At 43.7% G+C, this 18,037-nt stretch overlaps 1 protein-coding gene across 1 annotated transcript in view; it reads right to left on the bottom strand.

Annotated features, from left to right (window-relative positions):
* Positions 1–555: 555 nt before the first annotated feature.
* LOC126154527 (mitochondrial 2-oxoglutarate/malate carrier protein-like) overlaps positions 556–18,037 on the bottom strand; it is a 113,884-nt gene continuing 96,402 nt past the window's right edge. The window contains exon 6 of the mRNA XM_049916150.1: positions 556–784. Coding sequence (XP_049772107.1) covers positions 556–784 — 229 coding nt within the window. The remainder of the gene's footprint in view (positions 785–18,037) is intronic.

The raw sequence follows: 18,037 nt of genomic DNA, 5'->3' as shown, positions 1-18,037 counted from the left end.
AAACTTTGAGATGACAATTATATGTTTAATGATGTTGAATAAAAGCGCACAACGTCGGTACTGGCAGTTTCAATTTTAATTATTCTTGATTTTCGTACATGGTCATTCAATAGTTTTCAAGTCGAAAGTCAGGGTGCTCTCTTCACTAACAAGCCCAACGTTCCTTCCAAGATAAATAATGGTCATGTCAAATCGACGTTTACTTAGTTCTATCTTCCAGTGCACTACCTCTAATATATACTTCTCTTTCCATAAAGCACAAGGCGAATAGAGCTTCATGAATATTCTTTAAATTGTTTAAATCGATATCCTTGTTTATAACCGTACAAGACAAGAAGCGCCTGACATTGAAAATTGTAGTTCTTGGTCGATGGCCACGGCTTATAAATGTGTAAAGTTCACGATCGTTTTGCTTGTGACAAACATGTTTTGTCGTCCACGATTATTGAAACACCACACGATTATGAGTCGATGTACAACGACGTGCGTTAGCACTGTGCGGTGCAAGGAGAAACTAGGCACCAGCTGTTGACTGGTGGCGCCAGGAACGGGGTTCTACGTGTCTACGCCGCCGCCAGATGGTGCGCGCGTGCCTGACAGCCAGCGGTACACGGCCGCCAGGTGGTCGTAGAAAACCGCAGCCAGCGCCGACTGTAGCAGGATCTTCTCAGCGTACGGCGGCAGACCACTATATATAGCGCGGATGGCCTGCGACTTTGTCATTGTACGGAGCAATTTCACAGCCGACTCCGTGTGGCACCTCGTGTGGTCTGAACACTGAATCCTGTAGCAAAAGGAAATAACATTGAATACACCGGAAATGTGTTCAGTGTAGTTCGTGTGTGTTCAAGAACTACTTTTACGAACCTTGGAGATGATAAAATGCATCAAATCAAACTATTTTAAATAAGAAAGTATGGATCAGACGCTGAAAGCTATTTCTCATTTTTGCGGCACATACTTGAAAGCTACTCAAGAGTGGAGAACGCTGAGTGTATTCAAATAAGGGCAGTGCGAATGACCGAGCAAGATGGAGCAGCAGTATGATATTAGGCTCACATTCCGTAGACGGTAATTTAAATACCCGTCCATAAATACATTGTTTCGTGGTTTCCGCAAACAGCTTAAGCGAATGCCTGCATGATTCCTTCAATCGGGCACTGCCAATTTCTTTCTTGATACATCCCCAATCAGTCTCTACAGACCTCGTCACTGAGAGGACGTTGACTGACGAGAGTGTAACAAAAATGTTGCAAAACATTAACTGGCAAACAGCCAAAGTTAGATTCCGTACACCTCGAGAAAATCTGCTTACAAAATTCAAAAGAGCCGACTTTTAGAGCACGAATTTCGGGTATTCTTCAGGCATCTACGTATCAGTTCCGCAGAGACCACGAAGTTGCGCTGAGACGTACAGTCATCCTTTCTACGCTACAGTTGTGAGTGGAACGGGGAAGAAACTTGAATATACGATACAATAAAAAATACTCTCTGCCACACACTTCATAGTGCTTTGCATAGTACAACGTAGATGTAAAATACGTAGTACCTAACGGAAGGGATATCGAGACGAATAGAGGAAGGCGATATACATTAACTGAACAGCTACAAAGACCTGACCGAATGCTGAAGAACATCAGTGGGAGCTACAACGTAGGGAAAAACAGCTGGGCAGATGCGCATTAGCTAATCAAGGAACAAGAAGACCCAACAGTACCAACAAGCTGGACAGACTCGCAGCAGACAGAAAACTGTACAAAAGGGTTATTGCAAGCCACAGAATAACAATAATAATAATAATAATAATAATAATAATAATATCAGTAGTAGTAGCATGACAATGGTAAAGAACAATATCTATCATTAAGAATCCTGTCAGATTAAAAGTGTGTGCCGCCTGGGATTCTAATCTGGAACCTGATACCTTTCTTCCAGGAGTGCTAGCCCCACAAAGAGTGTGGGAGAATTTCTGTGGAGTCTGATTAGTGGGAGAGCGGGTCGTGGATAATGCCTGGATGACTCAGACGGTAGAGCACTTGCACCGGAAAGGGAAAGGTTATCGGTTCAAGTTCCGGACTAGCTCACAGTTTTAATCTCCCAACAGAAAGTTTAAAATCAGTGCACACTCCGGTAGGAGAGTGAAAATCAATCCTGCATACACGTCATCTGTCAACAAAAAGAGTTAATTCTGATCATGCGAAGTGTTGTCAGTAGAACTTTTGTGAAGTTAGATTTGTTGTTACGCATTTCCTATCTCGAAGTCTTATTATCTGAGAAATCATTTGTAGCAAACACAAGTCGACGTCTTAGCGAGCCCGGCTGCTAGGAAGTCTGCTAACGCTCTGCAAATGATGTGTCGTAGATGGATATGGCACTGATCCAGCTAAACTGCACTGTAATCGTTCATATTTTTTTAGTGCGTAGCATCGCAATAACACTATGTCCATTCAACAATTCCCCCTTGATAAGCAAATTAGTCCTGCAATGGCTGTGGCTAGCGCGTTGGTTAGTTCTTGCCCAAATAGATATTTCAAAGGTAACTAGTTAATTGGACTGAAATATTGCAATAGCAGCTTTAAATACAGTCTTGACCATTAATACACTGTTCAGTGACACTAATGTGACCACTTGTCAAAAGCCTGAATAATCGTTTGCAGCGCGGGTTGCTGCGAGACGTACAGGAAGACAGGCACTGAGGCTCTGGAAGCTACCGACAGGGATGTGGACCGACAGTGGCGTGACCATCTGCGCTAGCTTCTCGGCTAAGAATTCATGACGCGAACAGTCCGGTCGAGATGGGCTCACAGATTCTCGACTGGGTTCTAATCCGGAGAGTTTGGTAGCCGGGGAAGTACGGTAAACTCATTCTGGTGCTTTTCGAACAACGCACGTACGCTGACATGTTCCACTGTCCTGCTGGTAGATGCCAGCGCGCCCTACTGCATGTAGGGATGGACATGGTCCCCAAGGATAAAGGCATACTTGTATTGATCCATTTTCCCTTCCAGAAAGACGAGCTCACCCAGGGAAAGCCGCGAACATACTCCCCAGACCACAACGCTCCCTCCTCCGGCCGGGATCCTCCGACGATTGTTGCAGGTATTTTCGTTCTGACGTTTTACGCCGTAAACCCCAATGGCCATCTGTCCGATGGAGCATTAAACGTGATTCATCTGAAAAGGCCACTTTTCGCCAGTCAGTGGAAGTCCAGTTACGTAGTGGCGTGCAAATTCCAGTCTTAGTCAACGATGAGCAGCAGTCAGTGCTGGTGTATGGGTCAGGCACCTATTGTGGGGGAACGTACACAGCAACATTCGCTGAACGATAATTGAAGAGACACTGTTGGTAGCCCCATTGGTTCTTTTGGGTGATCAGTTGCTCAACTGTTGCACTTCTAGTCGCTCGTACACATTTCTGCCGATCTTGGATAGCGTCATTTTGCCACGCACGTTATACTTAAACCACGGCGGCAGGTGAATAGCTTACAAACTTAGCCGTTTCGGAAATGCTTCTACCCTTGGACGTCAGATAAACCGCTGCGTTTCCGTATTACAACAACTGCACTGTTTTCCTCGTCTCCCCCCCCCCCCCCCCCCCCCGAAAAGCTTTATATACCTTCGACTGCTAGTGCTGCCGTCTGTGGGTGATAATTGTACGTTTCAAGTTGAACATAGGTGATGGTCACATTAATGTGATTGGACAGGAGATCAGGTGAATAGATCAATTTTCGTAACTGTTACCTATCATGTGGATTAGAATAAATGTATTTACACTAAAGCTATACATTAGTTATCTTTACAGCTTTAGAATTTTATAAGTTTAAAGCTGTACTAGATATTAAGAACTGGTTTTCAACATACGACATAAGAAATCAAAGGTTTCCTTTCTTTTTTTTTTTTTTTTTAATCCAAGTAGCGCAGATCTGACGAAAGATGCAGGCATGAGTTTTTCAAAAGATTTATTTCTCCGATGATTCATCTTTTCATGTTACCTGCAAACCAACTGTCAAATGTTTCGTTTTGGGATAAGAGAGTCCTCGTGTTACATGTAGTATGGAAAGTGACAGTTCTAAGCTCAATGAGTAGTGCGGAATTATGCATAATTGCCTCTTTGGTACAATCTTTCTCAGTGAGTCTAAATCAACAGTGATGTTTACTTGGACATGTTACAAGAATTTACAGTGCTATACTTTGGGCACCTGAAGTCTGTCTCATTGTAGCAGGATGGTGAAGACCTCTTTGGTTCCTAAATGTCAGTTAATTTCTGGGTGAAAAGTTTCCAGAAAGGTGAATAGGACGAGATGTCCGATTTGCTGGCCTCCACGATCACCTGACTTTACTCTGGTCGTTCTCTTCCTACGCGGAGTTATAAAGGATCAGGTGCACCGACCCGAGGTGACGGACGTACAAGGCTTGAAGACATGCATTTGCAATACATTTGAAGGCGCCATGTAGAGTTCCTAGAGCCTTGTCTCTTGCCGAAAACCGGTAGTTATTATTTAGTATAATTTTGAAGTTATTAGAATCTAACGTTGTAAAGGTAATTTATGGACACACTGACTTTCCGCGCGGCACTGCAAGCATTTGTTAATGTGATTAACAGCCTCCGATACCTATAATCAATTATTCAAAATAACAGTCACATTCGCATTATTTATTTTGCCGCCAACCGGTTTCAACCAGCGATGGGGTATTTTCAGGGCAATTTACACCATTTGGTCGCTCGCTGGATTCGTCACCCTGCCTGTGCACGGGTAATTACCAACCGTGCAGAGGCAGGGTGACGAATCCAGCGAGCGAGCAAATGGTGTAAATTGCCCTGAGGATGACCCCATGGCGGGTTGAAACCAGTTGGCGGTCAAATAAATAATGCGAATGTGACTGTCATTTGAATAATTGACTATAAGTAAATTAATCACTGTTATCTCCACACAACTATACTGTCTAAAAATTTCCGACTACCTACAGAGTCGCGAATGTCGGCAGAGATAAGCAAACCGGCGTGAAGGAAGGGGTGTGTCCAGCGCTAGATGTCGTGTACATCTGCATTTACATGACTAGTCTGCAATTCACACTTAAGTGCTTGGCAGAGGGTTCATCGAACCAACTTCAGCCTATTCCTCTACCGTTCCAATCTCGACTAACACGCGGAGAAAACGAACGCTTAAGTCTTCCTGCGTGAGCTCTGATTTCTCTTGTTACGATTATCATTCCTCCCCATTCGGAGGAAAAAGTTGGTAATAGAAATTTCTGTACCTCAACTCACATACATCCGCGACACTCTTCCCTATTTCACGTTAATACAAAACGAGCTATCCTTTGAACTTTTTGGATGTCCTCCGTCAACCTATATTGCAAGAACCCCATATGGCGGAGCAGTACTTCAGAAGAGGATGAGTAAGTACAGTGTAGGCAGCTTGTATCTTCTACGTCTTCTGCCAATTAAACGCACTCTCTGGTTCGCCTTCCCCACAACGTTATATATGTGATCGTTCCAATTTAAGTTGCACTTGATTGTGCTCCCTAGCTATTTACTTGAATTGACAACCTTTAGATGTGCGTGACTTACAGTGTAACAGAAATTTAATGGATTCCTTTTCATACTCATGTGGTTGACCTCACACTTTATTTTTTAGACACAACTGGTACTTTTCGCACAATGGACATATATTGTCGAAATCGACTATAAATAGCAGCTAGTGGCCGGTAAAACTTCACCTCTTTTCATTAGCTATCTAAACTAGGGTTTCCCAAAGAGCATCCCGCAGAACACTGCTGTTCCGTTGAAAGCGAACAGTCACTCTGCTAAAAGCTAGATTAATCATTAACACCCTCAGTAAGCCCCTCCTCCATGATTTTGTGCATTACACATATTTACAGTTATAGTCCGTACTTATTACTGCAGAGGTGCTGAATCGGACAGGAGAAAAATTAGCTTGTGGCACAATTTTACTAAAATGAGTGATGGGATCCTTACGCATAAAGAATAGTAAATTTGATGATATAATCAAATTTACTATTCTTATATATATATATATATATATATATATATATATATATATATATATATATATATATATATATATATGTGTGTGTGTGTGTGTGTGTGTGTGTGTGTGTAGGTGGGAGGGTGGGTGGGTGTGAATGATGTGGGGAGGAGGGGTAAAAATTGAAGAAGGAAACCAAGGCCTGAATACAGTAAGTAAGTGCACATGGATGCAGAGTGCAGCAGTTACGCAAATATGAAAATTCTTGCTTAACGTAATGCGGACACCTGGATCAAACAGTCTTCGGACTGATGACAACACAACACACAACCCAGTTCCATTTTTTTTTTTCTTTGTGTAGTAGGAGACAGGAAGGAAGGTTAGAGTTTAACGTCCCGAAGACAGCGCAGTCGTTATAGATGGAGCACAAGCTTGAATTACGAAAGGATGGAGTTGGAAATCCGCCGTGCCCTTGCAAGAGAACCATCCTAGAATTTTTCTGGAGCCATTTAGGGAAATCACAGGGAACCTAAATCTTGGGCCACCTCGCTCGGTCTAGGAGACATGAGCAAGTTAGGGACGAAGACTGAGTCACCTCCGTCGAGCCTGGCTCTCGTGGCATTCTTATTAATCCGAGAATACGCGTGTCGGCTGAGCCAAGAAAGAACCGAGATAAGGCGGGCTGGCACGGAACCAGCTCCCGCATTGTTCGGCTGTGCGCCAGCGGACCGCCGGGACGATGCGCTACGTGCAAGCTACTACAGTTAACCAAGTCGACGTCGACGAGCCCCCTCAGATAATCAGTTTCATTTGTGGCTATCAAATATAATTATGAAAATTGAAGGCATAGTTAGTTACAAATTTGCCGTCTAATCGGTTTTCGGTTCTCGTCGGAATATTCTACTCGTTCCCACACTACGCTTTACTCAGAAGTTAAACGGGCAATACAATAATCACCCTCTTGAAAGAATACACTGATTACTTTGGAACGCTGTAGATTCCTTTGCAAGTTATGACTGAGAAAGCAGCTGCTTAATCTCTCTTTATAAATAATATGTAGATGGCCTTACCGCTACTTGCTTTGTGTGGATGCGCTGAAACAACAATTAACTGCATTTTGAAGTATACCAATTTGCCTTTTATTTGATGTTATAATTTTAATAGCCAGCACAATTGTTTTTGTGTGGCACTTAAAACGTACCGAAACACACAGTCGGAAACCCGTTCGTTCTTTTTCGCCGTATAAACACGACCATTTTTACTTTTGTATAGTGATACCTGTCCGGGGCGCGGATTAGTCGGTCTCTCTGCATCTGCTCGCTGCCTTTGCCACCGCCACATAACCACCGGCTGCTTTTGCTCCGAACAACCTCCATACCGAGCGAGGTGGCGCAGTGGTTAGCACACTGGTTCAAAAATGGTTCCAATGGCTCTGAGCACTGTGGGGCTTAACTCCTAAGGTCATCAGTCCCCTAGAACTTAGAACTACTTAAACCTAACTAACCTAAGGCCATCACATAACGTAGGAATGATCATCAAAATAAAATAAGAGAAATCAGAGCTCGAACAGAAAGGTTTAGGTGTTCGTTTTTCCCGCGCGCTGTTCGGGAGTGGAATGGTAGAGAGATAGTATGATTGTGGTTCGATGAACCCTCTGTCAAGCACTTAAATGTGAATTGCAGAGTAATCATATAGATTTAGATGTAGACACACATCCATGTCCGAGGCAGGATTCGAACCTGCGACCGTAGCGGTGGAGCGGTTCCGGACTGTAGCGCCTAGAACCGCTAGGCCACCCCGGCCGACTAGCACACTGGACTTACATATAAGTGTACAACAGTTACCACATCATTGTAGAAAGTATTTTAGCCGTTATTTGCTACCAAAAGATTTACAGTTTTATAGAAGTACCGCATTTTTATTAAAATTACATATTTATATTTGCGATTGACGACACCATGAATACACAAACGACCTATAGCGCCACTAAATAAAACGTGTTCTCTAATGACTTTCCCCGCGTGTCAGTTCAGCGGCGCCTTTGCTTACTGTGTGAATTGTAATGTGGAACGGATGCTATTGGGGAAACATGGTGTAAACACTGGTGTTAACTTTGACATGCCAATGCATCTTATGCCAAGTATCCGGCAAATTAAGATATAGATTCATGTATGGGTAACCGGCCAGTGTGGCCGAGCGGTTCTAGGCGCTTCAATCTGGAACCGCGTGACCGCTACGGTCGCAGGTTCGAATCCTGCCTCGGGCATGGATGTGTGTGATGTCCTTAGGTTAGTTAGGTTTAAGTAGTTCTAATTTCTAGGGGACTGATGACCACAGATGTTAAGACCCATAGTGCTGAGAGCCATTTGCACCATTTTTGTAGGGGTTAGTAAACCCCCGATTCTTTGATGAATAGAACCCCCATGTATAAAAACAGCTTCAAAAGTCTGATTACAAATGAGTTCACGTGTTAATTATTTGAAATTACGAAGGTAGACGAAAAGTGTAGAAAAGGTTTGAAATTATGCTTAAAGTTTGTTGGCAGTGGCTAAGTTCTCTATTTATGAAGGACTAGATGTGAAAATTACCGGACTATCAGTTTAATAAGTCACAGCTGCAAAATACTAACGCGAATTCTTTACAGACGAATGGAAAAACTGGTAGAAGCCGACCTCGGGGAAGATCAGTTTAGATTCCGTAGAAATATTGGAACACATGAGGCAATACTGACCTTACGACTCATCTTAGAAGAAAGATTAAGGAAAGGCAAACCTACGTTTCTAGCATTTGTAGACTTAGAGCAAGCTTTTGACAATGTTGACTGGAATACTCTCTTTCAAATTCTAAAGGTGGCAGGGGTAAAATACAGGGAGCGAAAGGCTATTTACAATTTGTACAGAAACCAGATAGCAGTTATAAGAGTGGAGGGGCATGAAAGAGAAGCAGTGGTTGGGAAGGGAGTGAGACAGGGTTGTAGCCTCTCCCCGATGTTATTCAATCTGTATATTGAGCAAGCAATAAAGGAAACAAAAGAAAAGTTCGGAGTAGGTATTAAAATCCATGGAGAAGAAATAAAAACTTTGAGGTTCGCCGATGACATTGTAATTCTATCAGAGACAGCAAAGGACTTTGAAGAGCAGTTGAACGGAATGGACAGTGTCTTGAAAGGAGGATATAAGATGAACATCAACAAAAGCAAAACGAGGATAATGGAATGTAGTCGAATTAAGTCGGGTGATGCTGAGGGAATTACATTAGGAAATGAGACGCTTAAAGTAGTAAAGGAGTTTTGCTATTTGGGGAGCAAAATAACTGATGATGGTCGAAGTAGAGAGGGTATAAAATGTCGACTGGCAATGGCAAGGAAAGCGTTTCTGAAGAAGAGAAATTTGTTAACATCGAGTATAGAGTTACGTGTCAGGAAGTCGTTTTTGAAAGTATTTGTATGGAGTGTAGGCATGTATGGAAGTGAAACGTGGACGATAAATAGTTTGGACAAGAAGAGAATAGAAGCTTTCGAAATGTGGTGCTACAGAAGAATGCTGAAGATTAGATGGGTAGATCACGTAACTAATGATGAAGTATTGAATAGAATTGGGGAGGAGTATGTGGCACAACTTGACAAAAAGAAGGGACTGGTTAGTAGGACATGTTCTGAGGCATCAAGGGATCACAAATTTAGCATTGGAGGGCAGCGTGGAGGGTAAAAATCGTAGAGGGAGACCTAGAGATGACTATACTAAGCAGATTCAGAAGGATGTGGGTTGCAGTAAGTACTGGGAGATGAAGAAGCTAGCACAGGATAGGGTAGCATGGAGAGCTGCATCAAACCAGTCTCAGGACTGAAGACCACAACAACAACAACAAATGAATATAGTCTAGTTAATTTGCGATCCACTTTAAGCAAAAGCCAGTTTTTCATGCACTTCAACGTTTATGACGTCTTATCTGCTGATAGGTGTCGTACAATAATATAATTTTGCATGTACGTTCAGCGGTATACATGAATACCGTCTGTAAAATGTGTTGTGAATAGCTAATAGTGAAGAAGTAATAAATTAAAACGTCATGCCTGATGTTTAAATTTTACTGCATGGTCGGTGATAATGGAGTAAGCGAGAAACTTTTTTCCGTTCGTCATTTTGTGTAGGGTGTTAGCGAGAAAAAGTTTTGTAAAGGCTTGAAATTGTGTGAAGTTCGTTGGTAGTCGCTAAGTGGTCTTATTCTCAAACAATGGATGAAGATCTGCCAATAATAATGTGAAATATTGAAAATGTAGTTTTTGTTGCTCCTGGAAGCCGTTAGATAGGCAACTGCAACAGAGGATTTTGCACGATGAGCAAGCCGTTTACTCGCGGAGATATTTTTTGTTGTCCTAATGCTCTTAGTTGTCAGTCCTTGTCTGCACTGTCGAAGGTTACTACTGTCTACGGCACCAACTATGGGAATTTGGTCAGCTTCTTGCTCATTGTTTCCTTCCTGATTTTATGATTGCCGATCTTCTGTTCTTAGTTCTGCTGAGTCCCATTTCTGACCGAATACATAAGAACTTGGGCAAAGTAAGCGTTCAGCACAGCTAATTTCACATTTCCTGATATTTGATGTCAGGCAGCCTTTTTTGTTCAGTTCGTGAAATGAATGTTAAGACTTCTGCACTCGGCTTTGCATTGTAGAGTTACATCTCCAACAACACTTTCTAAATATTTAAAGAAGGCTGGTTCCTTTCAGGAATCTGAGTGAATTCGTTATTGATTGCTATTGTTTTATTTTTACGTTTTTCAGCAAAATATGTTGATCCACAAAAACATCTAGCTTTCTCCTTACAAATTTTTCCTCTGTACTATTAAAAATTTGCAAAACGAAGGTATCTGGCTTCATAATTTTTACTGTTTGATCCATTAAAATGATAGATGTAAGTTGCAACAGTATATTTTCTTGCAAAATGCTTTTCCTTAGACTAACTCGTTTTGATCTGCCATTGCCTATATGCAGGAAAACGCAACGTTTTTGGTGAAACATTTCACTTTGTCAGCAATAAATTCAGTAGCACTCATGTTCTCGGACTACTGTAAGACGTGTATATTTCTATTGTCTAACCACAGTTCATGTTGTTGTTGTTGTTGTTGTTGTTGTTGTGGTCTTCAGTCCTGAGACTGGTTTGATGCAGCTCTCCATGCTACCCTATCCTGTGCAAGCTTCTTCATCTCCCAGTACCTACTGAATCTGTTTAGTGTATTCATCTCTTGGTCTCCCTCTACGATTTTTACCGTCCACGCTGCCCTCCAATACTAAATTGGTGATCCCTTGATGCCTCAGAACATGTCTTACCAACCGATCCCTTCTTCTAGTCAAGTTGTGCCACAAACTCCTCTTCTCCCCAATTCTATTCAATACCTCCTCATTAGTTATGTGATCCACCCATCTAATCTTCAGCATTCTTCTGTAGCACTCTACTCCTCCTCCCCCCTCCTCTGCCATTGGCATCTTTGCTCTCCCCTCTCTCTCCCCTTCACCCTTCTTCCCCTCTTGGCAGGTCCCTGGACTCGCACACGTTACGTGGACATTCGCGCGCCGGAGATCGTCGCCATCAGTGTCTCGTGTGTGTGCCGTCGTGTTTTGTGTTCAGTGATCACCGTCACGCTCCATCGTTCCCATGTGTCATCGATATTTGTGCATCGTGTCAACAGCTTGTGGTGTGATTTCTCGTCGAGCGTGAACGGCTCCATGTTTTGTCTTTTATGTCTACTGTTTTTTACCCACCATTCTGTCATTTCTGAGTATTCTTTCTGTCTTTTATCATTGTCTCCTCTAAGGCTGAAGAGCGGCGTAGAATGCTGCTGCCAGCCTACCTGTTTGTATGTGCAGGTGCAAAATAACAACAAAGGAAAACAAAAAAAGCTCGTTCAGCAGTTAGCAACACACCCTCAGGAAGGCGCCTTGCAACAGTCGCTGAAACGTCGGATTTTTACAGATGACAATGCGGCCTCAAACGCAGAAGAATTTTATTGACTCATCCCAAAGGTGTTCCATTGAGTTCAGGCTGGAACTCTGGGCAGCCCAGAACACTTCATGAATGTTATTGTCCACAAGGTTATTGCATCACACATGCTGCTTTATGACAGGGTGCATTGATATGTTGATAACAATCTCTCCTGTGCGCAGTACACAATGCCGTAAAATGTGTGCATAACCTTCCGCATTTAGCATTTTCTTAAGCGCAACAAAGAAACCCACAACCTCACTATGAAAACACTCCCGTAGCACATCACCACCTCCTCTCTACTTCTACTGTCGACACTACACACGATGGCAGGTAACATTCACTGAAACCTTTCCATTGGATTGCCACAGTATATAGCGTGATTCATCACTTCAAATCATCCTCATTCCAGTCGCGCCTCCCTCTACATTACCTCAACTGTCGCTTAGCACTGACCTCAGAAGAGTGTGGCTTATGAGGAGCTGTTCGATGACTGTAATATAAGGGCCATTCAAATGAAAGCCGGTCACTAGTGTAAAGTAACGGTAACGATAAAAATGTAGTTATACACAGCACACATACTCAAAAATAGCTGCCAAACTGTTGGCACATTTATCCCATTGCGACACTAGCTCGGCTGGTCCCGGCGGAGGTTCGAGTCCTCCCTCGGGCATGGGTGTGTGTGTTTGTCCTTAGGATAATTTAGGTTAAGTAGTGTGTACGCTTAGGGACTGATGACCTTAGCAGTTAAGTCTCATAAGATTTCACACACATTTGAACATTTTTGAACATTTGCCGGTCGATTCCAACCTTGAAGCTGGTAGGCTGCTGTCGGATCCACGCCTGGAACCAGTCGGCCGTTGCGAATCGATGTCCGCGAATAGCTTGGTTTAGAGGTCCAAACACATGAAAGACACACGGTGAAAGGTCGGGACTGTACGGTGGATGTTCCAGCGTTTCCCACCGAAACTGCTGCAATGCCATCTTCACCGCATTGGCCGTGTGTGGGCGGGCATTATCATGCAGGACTATAACACCATTGGACAACATGCCTCGGCATTTCGACTTAATGGCTCGTCTAAGGTTCTGTAAAGTGGCTTGATAACGCTGGGCATTTGTGGTGGCTCCCCGTTCCAGGAACTCGACAATCAGCGGGCCCTTGTGGTCAAAAAAGGACATCATGACCCTACCACAACTGGTGTGCAAGGCCTTTGATTTCTTTGGAGGTGATGAAGTCGCATGTTTCCACTGCTTGCTCTGACGCTTGCTTTCCGGTTCAAAATGGTGACACCATGTGTCGTCACCTGTGACAATACGCGACAAAAAGCCGTATCCTTCCTCATGATAACGTTGCAGATGATTCAGAGACAGCACCATTCGAGTATTGCGCTATTCGGCGATCAGTTAGTGGGGAACCCAATGCGCACAGATTTTTCGAAGGTTCAAGTGTTGTTGCATTATGGTGTAGGCATTGCCCACGCTAATACCCAGTATCCGGTGGATGTCGTCCACTGTGATTCGGCGGTTGTCCGAGACTAAAGCATTCACTTCCGCAACCATTTCCAGTGTCATGACACGATGAACCTATCCAGGACGAGCATCGTCTTCCAGTGACTCGCGCCCCTCAAGGAATCGTTTGCGCCATTCCACAAAATTTGAACGACTCAGACTGTACACACCGTACAAAGCCTTCATCCATCAATACATTTAACGGCCTCCAACTCCCTCCGTCGCCAAAAATCGAATCATCTCGTTGTTGCTGCTTACTAACTTGTGTGACCACACTGGCGCTATGCAACATCAAACGGCGCGCCCGCGTCAGTCTCTCTACCAACAGATGGCACCAGCATATCCGCAGTTACGAGGTGCCACCTTACGTGTTAGGCAAAGGTAGACGCACTGACCAGCTTTCATTTGAATGAACCTCATACATTTTTTTAAAATCCCTACGTATAGTCATTATGCTAGCTGAACTGCTAGTAGCATACTGTAACCCACAAGTGATTCCTTTCTCTTATTTCATGCGACCTCTTACAACCACCTTCTGCAGTGATCGACAGTCCCTGTCCCACAGTGCACGAGGGCCGTCTCGTCTTGGTTAGCGGTTTCTACTTCACAATCACATCTGCAATAGTCTACTTGGATACCTTTAAAAGGGATTTGTTACCCAGGTGATATTCAATGAGTAGTCCACGTTCGATGTCACTGAGCTCCCTGACCGACCCATTACGCCGTTACTAGTCTATTGACGAAACAGTACACCCCACCTCGTTCTCTATTGGCTGTTCCGCCTCTTGGCACCTACTGGTTAACTCCCCATTACATATAGGTGTCCGCATACTTCTGATCAGACTCTGTATGTTGTCTCAAAACATTCTGCATCTCAATCTATTTTCTTTTTAATTTTTCACGGTTGTTCCCAATTGCTCACATCAGGTGTTCGTGTTGCTAGCTTGATTGCGAACTCTTCAACGTTATTTTAACTTCTTAACCAGGTCTCCAGGGCCACACGCTGATAATTGTGGGCTGTTGGTCCACATCTGACCCCCAGATGATATTATAAAATTGAATGACAAAAAATCTACAAATTCCCGCATATCAGGGTCCTTGAGCGTGGCGAGAAATAACGTCCAATGACCGATAAGCCAGGCAAATGTGTTGTGTTTCTCTTCAGGGAAAGAATTCCACTCTGGCCGCAAAACGTGGTCCACGTGCGTTATCTTTATTGCTGTTCTTGTAACGGCGGAGACTTTGTTCTCATCCTAGTCCAAATGGTAAACGTTTTCTTGCAAAAATATGTGTGTTCCACATTCGCTTCAACACTACACTCTGCCCATAAAGCAGAGGGGCTCAGCAAGCGCGACTAGCGAATCGCCGGTACCTCTTTTCCTGCCTTCCAGACAATTTCAAATCAGCGCAAATGCCGCTGCAGAATGAAAATTCAATCTGGAAACAATCCACTAGGCTGTTGCTAAGCCATTTCTCTGCAATATCCTTCCTTACAGCGGTGCTACAAGGTGTACAACTTTCTTCTGCCGTTTCTTCCCCAACATTTGAGGCTTTAATGAAACAAATTGGTTACACATGTATCATTCGAGGTATTTTCCACCGCTGGCCACTACTTTCTCCCATCTTTTGGGCAGTGTACGAATCCCGCGTCGAAAAAATTGTTCATCTTTTGAAGCCATCCACGAATCGATGCAATTTGTGACTTCATGCGATCGGAAGTGTTGGTCAGCCAGACCATGCGCCATTGATCTAAACAGGTGATAGTCAGGGGGAGCAATGTCTGGAGAATACGGCAGTAGGACTTCACATTTTAACGTTTCCAAGTACGTTTGGACCTCTTTTGCAACGTGGGGTCGAGCGTTGTCGTGCTGCAAAATCACTTTATCGTGCCTCTCGCTGTATTTGTCTTTTAATGCTCTGCTCAAACGCGTTAATTGCGTTCGATAACGAGTACCTGTGATTGTTTCACTTGGTTTTAACACCTCATAGTACACGACGCCGAGCTGGTCCCACCAAATGTAGAGCATGATCTTGGAGCCGTGAATATTCGGTTTGGCCGTCGACGTTGAAGCATGGCCGAAATATCCTCATGATTTTTGGGGTTATCGTAAAGAACCCATTTTTCGTCCCCGGTCACAATGCGATGCAGAAATCCCTCCCGTTTTTGGCTCTTAAGCAAATGTTCACGAACACACAAACGGCGTTCAACGTCTCTTGGTTTCAGCTCACACGGGACCCAAGTTCCTTCTTTCTGAATCATGCCCATAGCCTTGAGACGTTTTGAAATGGCTTGCTGAGTCACTCCCTCTAATCGTGCCAATCCTTCTTGAGTTTGACGCGAGTCTTCACTCAGCAATGTCTCCAATTTTGCATCTTCGAAAACATTCTCTCTTTCGCCACTATGCCGGTCTAAGACGTTAAAATCACCGTTCTTGAAGCGTTGAAAGCATTCACGACACGTTCTTTCACTAACAGTGTCCTTACCATACGTATCTGAGAGCATTCGATGAGCCTCAGCCGCTGTTTTCTTCATACTGAAACAAAACAGTAACACCTCCCGCAACTGAAGAGAATTAGGCTCGTAAACTGACATTTTCAATCAAAAACAACTTTATGATGCAGACACAAATCGACTAATGTTCGAACGAGGTTATGTTGACCGAGGTCCAAGCTAACTGCCTGACGTCTGCGATCTGTTTCTTTCGACCGCTACTTACCGTTGTCGCCACATATCGGCAAACGGCGGAAGCAAAGTTGTACACCTTGTATTTTGGTCTCACAACGTATGCAGGAGAACTCTGAACTTTGGAATGCAGAAGAGAGGAGGTCATGGGTGACGCTGTGATGGTGGGTCGTTGAGTCTTACTTTGACAGCTCAGTCAGTGTGGCGCTTGAGTGCGAAAAGGCAAAGGCCCCAGGATCGGGTTCCCGTCCTGTACATAGTCTCAATTTTTCAGGAAGTTTCAGTGACAAAGATAACCGGAACAAGTTAGCACTACAATTAAGGCGATCTACTAAATATAGTCGCGAGTGACGTAAGTGTGTGACACTGTCGAAAATTGGGGCGAGTAACTGTGTACAGAAAGCGTCTGCAATTCTATTGTTGTGTTGTACTGCTGGCGACCCGCCGAGGGCAAGCCAATTAGAGACCTGCAACGCTCAAGAGAGAGTTAACCATGACATTGATCTCGTAACATGTCCACCACATCGCCCCTTCTCGTTCGCAGCAACCAACGCCAAGGCATCCGGCAATGAAGGACGTCTAAGGTCACGGGTCGGAGGCACTAACGGATTCGAGATTGCTCTATCCTGTGCTGCATCTATCCACGTTATGTAGAACAGTCCATCGTTGCAGATGGTTCTATTATTCATGCTGCCGTCTCCTTGGCCACACAACTGGTTTTTAAGCCGTGTGAACCATTCGTAACACAGAGTACGGTTTAAGAAATCATCACCGTAGGCTTTCTGCATAATTTTGTGTGTCTCTGTAAAGGTTTTCTTGAGTTTCACGCAACATTTAATGCAGAAGCATTGCTCCTTTAACTCTGCCATCTCGAAACTCGCAAACTGTGCGACACGTTCAACTCAATACAGCACCGAACAATAACTAAGAGACATACAACAATTAAACTTCCAGCAGTTACACATCATACACAGGCGTGTGCAGCGATGCCAAGCACATATTGCTCCAACACACCACTGGCTCTAAATTGCGAATGTTCTGCAAATTTTCGAGCAGACCTCGTATGAGCACATTGAACGGGTATTTCAGTTCGTAAAGGGGATGAAAACCTAATCGTCGTTGGGAACTGAAATGCGGTTGTAGAGGAAGGAGTTATGGGAGAATATAGGCTTGGTACTAGGAACGAGAGAGGAGAAAGATCGAGTTCTGCAATACATTTCAGCTTGTAATAGTGAATACTCTGTTCAAGAATCACAGGAGGATGAGTTGGCGTTTGTAAAGCACGGGAATCAGATATTAGATTGTAAGGCGTACCAAGAAGCAGATATAGACTCAGATTACAATTTAGTAATGACTAAGGGTAGGTTGAGGTTTAAGAGACCAGTCAGGAGGAAACAATGGGCAAAGCAGTGGGATACGGAAATTCTAAGGAACGCAGACATACACTTGGAGTTCTCTGAAGCGTTAAGTACTGTGATAATGAATAGCTCAGTAAGCAGTTCAGTTGAAGGGGAGTGGGCGTCTTTAAAAAGGGCAATCACAGAAGATGGAAAGGAAAATTTGGGTTCACGGGGAAAGTAACTGCGAAGAAACCATGGGCAACAGGAGAAGTACTTCATCTGATCGACGAAAGAAGGAATTACAAAAATGTTCAGGGACATTGAGAAATACAGAGATACCACTCACTTGGAATGAAATAAATAGGAGATGCAGGGAAGCTAAGGCGAAATGACTATATGAAAAATATGAAGAAACCGAAAAAGAAATTATTGTCAGAAGGACTGATACAGCATAGAAGCAAGGGTGCAAACATTAATAGTGCCATGGGAATTCCATTGTTAAATGCAGAGGAGAGAGAAAACAGGTGGAAAGAGTACAG

The sequence above is a fragment of the Schistocerca cancellata genome, chromosome 2 (assembly GCF_023864275.1).
Source record: "Schistocerca cancellata isolate TAMUIC-IGC-003103 chromosome 2, iqSchCanc2.1, whole genome shotgun sequence".
Classification (NCBI taxonomy): domain Eukaryota; kingdom Metazoa; phylum Arthropoda; class Insecta; order Orthoptera; family Acrididae; genus Schistocerca; species Schistocerca cancellata.
The sequence above is the reverse complement of the archived record's forward strand: the minus strand, read 5'-3'. Positions and strand labels throughout refer to the sequence as shown.